The sequence below is a fragment of the Oryctolagus cuniculus genome, chromosome 20 (genome assembly GCF_964237555.1).
Source record: "Oryctolagus cuniculus chromosome 20, mOryCun1.1, whole genome shotgun sequence".
NCBI classification, from domain to species: Eukaryota; Metazoa; Chordata; class Mammalia; order Lagomorpha; family Leporidae; genus Oryctolagus; species Oryctolagus cuniculus.
Genome location: NC_091451.1, coordinates 38,176,667 through 38,187,292, shown reverse-complemented (window position 1 = coordinate 38,187,292; position 10,626 = coordinate 38,176,667). Strand labels below are relative to the sequence as shown.

At 44.7% G+C, this 10,626-nt stretch overlaps 1 protein-coding gene across 3 annotated transcripts in view; it reads left to right on the top strand.

Moving 5' to 3' along the window:
• Positions 1–10,626, top strand: part of GON7 (GON7 subunit of KEOPS complex) — a 30,752-nt gene that overhangs the window by 721 nt on the left and 19,405 nt on the right. The window contains exon 2 of one of the 3 annotated variants that reach the window (XM_002719675.5): positions 617–1,519. The exons of the other annotated variants lie outside the window; for them this stretch is intronic. Within the exon in view, the coding sequence (XP_002719721.1) occupies positions 617–714 (98 nt within the window). The 3' untranslated portion in view covers positions 715–1,519. Of the gene's footprint in view, positions 1–616; positions 1,520–10,626 lie in introns of those variants that run through there. 3 annotated transcript variants of the gene reach the window in all.

Below are 10,626 nucleotides of genomic sequence, written 5' to 3'. Positions count from 1 at the left end.
ACCTGGAGACGTCCCCAGCGGCCTTGCGCACAGCTGAGGCGTGGAAGCAAAAGATGGCCAGCAGCTGATCAGAGCCACGAGTAGGCAGGGGTGGCTGCACACAGAGGAGTAGTATTCAGCAGTCAAAAGGAACGAAGCGTTGATACACGCCACAACGTGGCCAAACCTGGACACCATGCAGGGTGAAATACGCCGGCACCAAAGGCTCATGCTGTGTGCCTGTATTTCTCTGAAATGTGCGCCATAGGCAAATCCACAGAGACGGGAGGTGGATCGGCAGCTGCAGGGGCTGAGGGGCCGCGGAGAGGAGCGCTCGCGGGTCGGGGGTCCCTTTTTGGGGTGAAGAAAGTACTCGGGAATTAGATGGTGGTGATGGTTGCACGAGCTACTAACACGCACTGAACTGTACACTCTCAAGAGTAAGTTTTATGGTAAATGACTTAAATCTCTCAAAAGAACGACAGGAAAGTTTAAGGGCTGAAATTCTGCAAATCAGGTTGAAAATATACTTGATTTTATTAATCCTTAAAGTGAAGTGACTCATAACCATTTTAGCTGTGGAGGCGTCTTTCAACCACTGAACGTAATGTCGTACAACAAATATTTATTTTAAAAGGTGGTGATGAAGATGATGCAGAAGATGACAGTGACATTGATAACAGGACTAGTTCAGGTGGACCATCTGCAAAACGGCCAAAGCCATCATCATCGTAACAGTAGCTTTTAGGCGATTTTAAAACTGCTGCTCTGTCCTCATTGTCCCTGACCTTTAAGGAAGACTTGTGCTCTATTTGGAAAGGCATTTGTTTTTCTTTCCCAGGACATTTTTTGCCAAAAAGAATACTGTTTCTACTGCAAAAAGATAAATAAGTGTTTAGAAATGAAGTTTGTTTTCTCAAGTAAGAAATAAAATTCAGGCCATGTAAATAAGATAGAATACTAAATTCAGGCCATGGAACAATAATAGGTTACTTAATAATGTGTAAAACCCTCTAAGAGTTGGCAACTGAATTTTTGCTTTCTGTTTTTGAAACAGCTGTTAAATTGTGATGTCTACATCTTTTAGCTTCTGTTGTACAAAGTGTACAGGTCATGCGTCATGGGCAGTAACATTTCAAGGAACTGGCATGGCAAGTGATGACTATTGGACATTACATGACATGCTGTCAGTTTCTTATAAGTAGAAGGAAAATAAAGTAACAAAAAATACTGAAGTGAAAGAAGAGTCCTTGAGAGGGACCCGTGGAAATTTTGAATTCACACCTACACCGGTTGTAAAGACATCCGAGATGACCCTATTCCGTGGACATGGACTGCTGTTCTGATGTGTCTTGTATCTTGAGAGCCAGATGGCATGTGTTGTTGTGCTCTGCTGTGTTATATGTACAAGGACAAATATAATGCCTTAAGTAAACAATCTGTGTTGACAATAACTTGGATATTTTCTCTCCTTCTGTAGCCGTACTTTGTTTTAACTTAAGGGATTATTAAATCCTTTTCAAAATATATATTCCCAAAATACATGTGAGTGTGTGTTCTTTTCTACTTGTCAGGGGGACTAGAGCATTTTTTGTTCGCCATGCATCTTTCCTGATCAATTTAGATAGCTAAAATGCAGAGAAATCTCATAGCATGTACCTAAGGAATACAAATGCTTGTATTCAGATTTTAGTTTGGAAATAACCTGGAAGTAACTTTTGCAAATTATATCATTTATTTCAGAGATAAATTGAATCTCAGAATAGGTATTTACCCCAGGTGACAGAGCTAACCATTGACAGAGCCGGATTGTATACCTATTTAAATATTGCTATTAAAGTTGTTAAAAAATAGAGAAATTATTAACTTTTGTGATTCACCTTTATTACAGAATAATTTAAATGGATATAGTAGTACTTTGCCAGTTGTGCATTCTGAAGTCTATAGCTTACAAAGTATATGCTATTAGGAAAACTCAATTTACATACCTTTTCATATTCCTTTTTTTCTAGGATTTGTTTATTTGAAAGACAGTTTTTTCTGGTGAGGGGCCATGGCCAGGGGTGGGCCAGGCCAAAGCCAAGAGCCTAGAACTCCATCCAGATCTCCTGCATGCATGACAGGGGCCCAAGTACTTGGACCATCCTCCACTGCCTTCCAAGGTACATTAGCAGGGAGCTGGATCAGAAGTGGAGCAGCTGGGAGACCCACAGGATGCTGGTATCTAAGGCAACCACTTAGCTTGCTGTGCCACAGCGCTGATCCCTCTGCCCTTCATGTTCCTTTTTTTTTTTTTTTTTTTTTTAAGATTTTATTTGACAGAGACCGAGAGAAAGGTCTTTCATCTGCTGGATGGATGCAACGGCTGGAGCTGGGCTGCTCCGAAGCCAGGAGCTTCTGCGGAGTCTCCCATGTGGGTTCTGGGGTCCAAGCATTTGGACCGTCATCCACTGATTTCCCACGCTATAAGCAGAAAGCTGGATCAGAAGAGAAACACCTGGGACACAAACAGCCACCTGTATGGGATGCTGGCACCGCACAGCCTGCTGTGCCACAGTGCCCGCCCCTTGTCTTAGAATGTTTAACTTGGAACATAGGCCTTCTGCTGAGCAGTCCAAGGTAGTCAGAACAATGTCAACTGGAAAAGTTAGAAATGGTGAGCAATCATTTGTTTAGTTTATGGTAATGTTCCCAGGCCTTGCAGAGAGCTGGATCAGAAGTAGAGAAGCCAGTGGGTGAACTGGTGCCCATATGGGATGCCAGCATTGCAGGCAGTGGCTTTACCCACTACGCCACAGCGCTGGCCCCAATAATCTTTTAAAATATGAAACATACAGAATTTATGCAAGATCCATGTTTTTCCTAACAGTTAATGTTGCTTTTATTCACATAAAGAAATACTTATTTTAATAATAAGTGACAAGAACTTTCACCCTTTTGTAATAGGTTGTGTGGTTGCTTGGGTGTGCTATTAGAATTCAGAAAAAAATTTACTTGGAGCAAAAGTAAAGTATGGGAGAAAATCATCTGTGTCATGTGCCCCCGACCACTCCCACCATCTGGCTCAGAGGATTTATGCTTCTGTAGCTCCATGCTTTTCAAATCCTATCTGTCTAGCTCTTCTCATCTTTCAGGTTATTTGAAAGGCAGAGACAGAGAGATCCTCCATCCACTGGTTCACTCCCCAAATGGCTGCAATAGCCATGGCTGAGCCAGGCTGAAGCCAGAAGCCAGGAGCTTCCTCTGGGCCTTTCATGGATGGCAGGGACTCAGGCACCTGGGCTTTCCCAGGCATACCAGCAGGGAGCAGAATTGGAAGTGGGGCAGCCAGGTCTCCAACCAGCCACCATATGAGATACTAGCACTGCAGGCAGGCAGCAGTCCAACCTGCTATGCCACAGTGATCCCCCCCCCCCCCCGGAAACCTTTTCAACTGAGAAGACCTATACTTTTTATGCTTTAATTTCTGTTTTCATTTTATTTGAAAGGCATAGAGACAGACTGATCTTCCATCTGCTGGTTCACTCCCCAAATGCCTACAGCAGCAAGTTTGGCCAGGAGATTTGAACGCAGTCTGGCCTCCCACATAGGTGGCAGGGACCCGAGTTCTGGAGCCGTCTGCTGCTACCTCCAGGGTGCTCTCTAGCAGCAGAAAGTTGGGATTGGAAACAGAGCCAAGGATCAAACCTAGGCGTTGTGTTGGGAGTGCAGGCACTGCAGTTAGCATCTTAACCACGGCACAGACTCCCCTCTGTAGGCCTAGACTTTGGCTCATTGTTTTGTTTTTGTCTTTTAAAGATTAACTTTTATTTGAAAGGCAGAGTTACAGAGAAAAAGACCTGCCGTCTGCTTCCATTAGCAGGGAACGGGATCACAGTGGAGCAGCTGGCATTGCAGGTGCAGCTTAGCCTGCTGTGCCGCAGTGCCAGTCCCCCTTTAAAAAAGAAAAGAAACTGCCGACTGGAGTGCTGGCATCCCATATGAGTGCTGGGCGCCGGTTCAAGTCCCAGCTGCTCCACTTCCAATCCAGCTCCCTGCTAAAGTGCCTGGGGAAGCAGTGGAAGATGGCACAAGTGCCTGGGCCCGTGCCACCTACTTGAGACTCGGATGGAGTTCCTGGCTCCTGGCTTTGGTCTGTCCCAGACCTGGCTGTCGGCAACCATTTGGAGAGAACCAGTGGATGGAAGGTATCTCTCTCTCTCTTTGCCTTTCAAATAAATACATCTTTAAGGGGAAAAAGTGAGGAATTTTGAACATTCTGTAAACAAGGTCAAAATACAAAGAGGCAAACAGTATTTAGTATTTTCAGCACAAATGATTAGGAATTATTTCTTTCTTAGATTTCTCATGTCCTGGTCAGGAAAAAGACAACAAATACATAAAGGATAGGATGAACAGGATCATAGAAAAGAAACACGTGCCTTTTAAGTGAAAAGAATACTTTTACAAAGAAATGAAAATATCACCATGTGATACCGTTTTTCATTTTTAAGACTGAAAGATTAGCCTTGCCCTCTGCTGGCAGCCATTAAGTAAGCCAGGATAGGTGCATGCAAGTCTGTCCCCAAACTGGAGAAAGTAGCCGTCTAATGTGATGCACGCTCTAAGTATCACCAGCTCCCTGCCCCACTCAGCCAAATAAAGTACAGTCTGGAATATAAGACCTAGCATGGTTATGTCACACAGGATCTGTGTGTGCCATGGGAGCCACAAATGCCCAGTTCTTAAGGGTGCAGCCTGTGAAATTAATCAGCTAAAGTTTGCATGAAGCCAAACTGTTGCCAAAGAGCAAGCTGGATGCTGCTGTGGGGCCTTGGAGTCCTAAATTATTACTGGATTGGGGAAGATTCTATATATATATATACATTTTTGAGGTTATCCTCATTGATCTATAACGCTATCAAAATAAATTTTTATTTATTTATTTGAAAGTCAGAGAGAAGGAGAGGTTGGGGGGGGGGGTCTTCCATCTGCTGGTCCACTCCCCTGATGGCTGCAACAGCTGGAGCTGTGCCAATCCGAAGACAGGAGTCAGGAGCTTCTTCCGGGTCTCCCACGTGGGTGCAGGGGCCCAAGGACCTGGGCCATCTTCTATTGCATTCCCAGGCCATAGCAAAGAGCTGGATCAGAAGAGCAGCCGGGACTCGAACCATGGACAGCGCCCATATGGGATGCTGGCGCTGCAGGCAGCTGCTTTACCTGCTATTCCACAGTGCCAGCCCCAAGAAATCTTAATACCTAGTGAATCACCAAGCCAGTCCAGGAGGGAGAACTTGAGGGCTGTCACCTGCAGGCCAAGAGTTATGGCTTTGGGAAGGGTGACAAGTTTCATTCTGACATTGGTGGTTTTCATGAAGCAAAATTAAAGTGCAATAATTTTTTTAAATTTAAATATTTATTTGAAAGGCAGAGAGAAAGAGAGATAGACATCTTCCTTCTGATTCACTCCCACATGCCTGCAAACAGCTGAGGCTGGGCCAGGCCAGTTCTCACATGAATGTCAGGACCCAGTATTTGAGCCATCACTGGCCTCCCAGGAAGGGAGAAGTAAGCTAGAATCAGCAGTACTGGGACCAGCACGGGCACCCCAATATGAGATGCATGAGTCCATGCTGTGCCAAAAGTCTACCCAATGTTTGAAGACTAGATGATAGTGTATCTCGTTTCTAATAAGAAACCTTTTTGTCTTTGCTTTACCTTATTAGGGAGTTCTATATGTTTAAGACATGCTATGTTCTATGATAGATATAAAATGTTTACAAGAAAAAGAAAAGCTGAAAGACTGATAAATATTGACCTGGGAAGAATGCAAGGTCCATAGTATGTTGATGATCACAGTAGAAATTGCTCTAGGGGCTGGCGCTGTAGCGTAGCAGGTAAAGCTGCCACCTGCAGTGCTGGCATCCCATATGAGCCCCGGTTTGAGACACGGCTGCTCCACTTCTGGTCTAGCTCTCTGCAATGGCCTAGGAAAGCAGTCGAAGATGGCCCAAGTCCTTGGGCCCCTGCACCCGAGTGGGGGTCCTAGAGGAAGCTCCTGGTTCCTAGCTTTGGATCAGTACAGCTCCAGCCGTTGCATCCAATTGGGGAGTGAGCCAGCGGATGAAGGAGCTCTTTCTCTCTGCCTCTCCATCTCTCTCTGTGTAACTCTGACTTTCAAATAAATAAATCTTTGTAATAAAAAAAGAACGATACTTCTTAAATACCATGTTTAAAAAATTGCTCTAAGCTCAAAGATGATTGATGATTCTGTTAAAATGTTAAATATACACACTCTGACTCAACAGTGTCACTTCGAGGAATGTATCCTGCAGATAATAACACACATACACAAAGATTATTTTAATAATATTCATTGTGGGTCCGGCACTGTGGCATAGCAAGTTAAGCCACCGTCTACAGCACCAGCATTTCATATGGGTGCCAGTTCAAGTCCCAGCTGCTATACTTCTGATCCAGCTCCCTGCTAATGTGACTGGGAAAGCAGCGGAAGATGGCCCAAGTGCTTGGGCCCCTGCACCCACGTGGAAGACAAAGAAGAAGCTCTTCATTTTGGCCTGGCCATTGTGCCCATCTGGGGACTTAAGCAGTAGATCAAAGATTAATCTCTCTGTCTTTTCCTTTCTGCAACTCTGACTTTCAAATAAATAAATAATAAAAAGAATATTCATTGCAACATTATTCTTAGGTTATAAACCTAAAAATTTATCAGCAGAAAGTCATAAGTAAATAAAAATAGAGGAACATTAGTAGAATATGGGCTAGATGTGCCTGTGATATCTCTGATAGTTCAACGGCCTCTGGGAAGAGGGAAATTTTTCATTATATATCCTTTCATTCTCTGGGCTTTTTTTGTTGTTTTTTGGGGAAAAAAATTTATTTTTACTTATTTTAATTTACCTTGAAAGGAGAGAGAGACAGACAGACATCCTGTATCTGTTGGTTTACTCTCCAGATGTCTGCGGTAATCAGGGCCAGAATCGAGAGCACAGCAGGACTCAGGTCCTCCAGTGTGGACGTGGGCATCATGAAAACTCAGCTTTGTAAGGGCAAGTCAGCCATGGTAACAGCTTTAAAACACTGTCATGTGAGTAATTCAGGGTAAAAAATAACCAACCCAGACTTAAAAGATTCCAAATTTCCCATCCAAATACTTGTCAGAATAGGGAGCAGAGGGGCTGATGCTGTGGCGTAGCAGGTAAAACCTGCTGCCTACAGTGCCAGTACCCATATGGGTGCTGGTTCAAGTCCCAGCTGCTTCTCTTCTGATCCAGCTCTCTGCTATGGCCTGGGAAAGCAGTAGAAGATGGCCAAGTCCTTGGGCCCCTGCACCCGCATGGGAGACCCGGAGGAAGCTCCTGGCTTTGGATCGGCACAGCTCCGGTCATTGTGGCCAGTTGGGGAGTGAACCACTGGATGGAAGACCTTTCTTTGCTTCTCTTTTTATGTATAACTCTTTCAAATAAATAAATAAATCTTAAAAAAAAAAAAATAGGGAGTAGAATGAAACTTTCAGAGAGGTTGGGAATGCAAGGTTAGAAATAAGATGGGGGTGTTTTAAAGGGGGCGAGGGGTGGTGAGAGTAGTATGCCTAGCATACAAAGTGAATTTCACAATGTTGCTGCAGCTATTCCAGTTCTCAGGTGACCTTTGGGACCAGAATTGCTCTATTGAAGACATGGCCCAGGAAACAGTGAATAAGCATCTAGAAGTAAGCGTCTCTTTAAATCTTCTAAAAGGAACAGCTCACATTGGTACAGCAGGCCATTGGGGTAGTTTTGTTTTGTTTTAAGGATTATTTATTTGAAAGGCAGAGTTACAGAGAAAGAGATATTCCGTCCCCTGGTTCACTCCCCAGATGGCCACTGTGGCTGAGCCAGGCAGGAGCCAGGAAGGAGCTTTATACTGGTTTCTCGCATGGGTGCAGGGGCCCAAGTACTTGGCCATCCTTTGCTGCTTTCTCAGGTGCATCAGCAGGAAAATGGATAGGAAGTGAAGCAACCAGGACTCAAAGTGGCACCCATACGGGATGCTGATGTTGCCGGCAGCAGCTTAACCCCTACGCCACAATGCCAGCCCCAGGGTATAGCTTCAAATAGGAATTTACTCTTCACAAAATTTCTGGTGGAGGTAAGAAGTAGCTTCTAGAAACGGTAGATTAAATAAGTGCTTCATGGGTCCAAGACATCGCTCTGAGTACTAGAGTACTGGAATTGTGTGCTGTAGCTGTGGGGATCCTGAGAGCTGATGCGTGTTAGGTGGCTTGGGAGACTAACATGATGACAACTTGAATCCCTCAAGGGCTATGACAACCACTTGAAACCTTGTTTATGAATGTATACGTTTTTTCTCTGCATCAGTAAGGAAACTTCAAGAAAATATTAAAAGAACTATTGACAAAAATGGGGAGGCTCAGTTCAAATCTAGGCCTTAACGAGAATATACCACTGCAAGCTGAAACTGAAGAGCTTAATAATTAAACGAAAACATGACAGATTATTTTATGTAGTTAACAGTAAGTGTTAACTTTTAACCTTTATTCTTTCCAAGTGTGAACTAGGTTCTCTGTCTAGTGAGAAAGAAAAGTGCATTGAACAGGTAAACACTGAGCACCTACTGTGTCCCAAGGCACTCTTCTAGACGGGGCCTACAGCTGTGAACAGACAAATTCCCCAGCCTCATGGAGTTTAGATTCTAACAAAATATATAACGTGATGATAGTGCTGTGGAGAAAGTCAGGAAAGGAGGTTGCTTAGTTTTAAATAGGACAGCCAGGGAGCAGAACTACAGAGATTGATCTTCCCTCACTCCCCCAATGGTACAACAGCCCCGGCTGGGCCAGGCCAAAACCAGGAGCCTGGAGCTCCATCTGTGTTTCCCACACGGGTAGCAGGGTCCTGGCCACTTGGGCCATCTTCCACTGCCTCCCCAGGCACATTAACAGGGAGCTGGATTGGAAGTGGAGCAGCTAGGAGCAGCACTCATTTAGGATGCTGGTATCACAGGCTGCAGCTTAACCCATTGCACCACTTACGCTGGATCAATAAATCTTTATTTAACAAAAAGAATCAAGAAGACTAGAGTGGCTGGAGTCAAGTCAGGAGCAGAGAGACTAGCAGAAAATGAAGTGAAGGTAAAGGGTGGCACTTTATCTGTTTTTTGAGAAGCTACAGGAAGGTTTTTGAGAGAGAGCATTTTAGAAAGATCCCACTGTCGACTGGGTTGATAATAGACTTGTAGGGAACTAAAGGAGTGGATTTCGGTGAGTGGACATCAGCAGCTTGGTTTGGGCAAGATTAAATTTGACAAGCCTGGTAGGACATCTTAGTAGACATATCAGTAGGCAGTCGCATATTCAAGTCTAGAGCACAGGAGAGAGGTGCAAGAGAAAAATGGGGTATTTAAAGTCATGAGCTGGGATGAGATCACCAAAGGAGTATCAGGGCTGGTGCTGTGCAGCAGGTTAGACTGCCATCTGTAGCACCAGCATCCCTTATGGGTGCCAGTTCAAGTCTCTGCTACTCCACTTGTGATTCAGCTCCCTGTTGATTTGCCTGGGAAAGCAGCGGAGGATGGCCCAAGTACTTGGGCCCTTGCACCCACGTGAGAGACCCGGATAAAGCTCTTGGCTTCATCTTGGCCCAGCCTCGCAGTTGTGGCCATGGAGAGTGAACCAGCAGATGGAAGATTTCTGTCTGTCCCTCTCTAGCTCTGCCTTTCAAATAAGTAAAATAAATCTTTTAAAAAAAAAAATCAGTTCTTCAGTCAGATTAGCTACATCTAAAGGGCTCCTTTCACATGGTTAGTGGCTGCTGATTGGACAGCACAGATGGGAGAACGTTTTCATCATTCTTGGAGTTCTGTTGAACGAAGCTGTTCCAGAAGCCGACTGAAGAAAGTACCTCAAGGATGGGGAATAGCAGAAATGGCACATAATTAAGGGAACTTGGACTTGACCACTGGATTTCATTATTATTTAAGTGATAATGACTTGTTGCTAGAACAGTTTTGGTAGAGTAGGGAGCAAAGCCTAGAGGACTTGCAGTGAGAAGCACGTACAGGTGACTAGAGATTTACAGTTGGAATGGCTGCTGGGGTGAGCTTACAGCAGATTATTTGTTGAAGCTACTTCAAAGATAAACACAACTCTCAGGACGAACATGAGTTCTTAGTAAATAATACATAAACAGCACAAGCCAGTGATTCTCAACCCTAATAGAATCACTTGAAGAGCTTCCGAAACATAATTTCCTGGACCCACCCCCAGAGATAGACATAATTGGATGGGAGGGGACGCTGGCTTGGTTGATGTCTGAGTTTTGCCTTGTTTATTTCCTTAGGTAATTCTAATGTACAGCTGTTTCCTTGTCTTCGTACAAGAAATAATTCAGGCGTGAGACAGGGAGTAAGTGGAAAGCAAATAGCAAGGTTTATTAGGGCAGGGACATCCGTAAGAACGGATGGGCACCTCCCCAGACAGAACCTGAGAGAGAGCGCCCAGTCGCTCAGACTGGGGGAGAGCGGGGTTACATGGTTGAGTGGAGAGAGTACACCTGGGCAGGCAGGCGAGCGACTCAGCAGAGAGGCAGAGGGCTGAGCGCGCAGTCCGGTTGAGGCCGGGGGTTTTTAAGGGGATTGCTCTTGCCT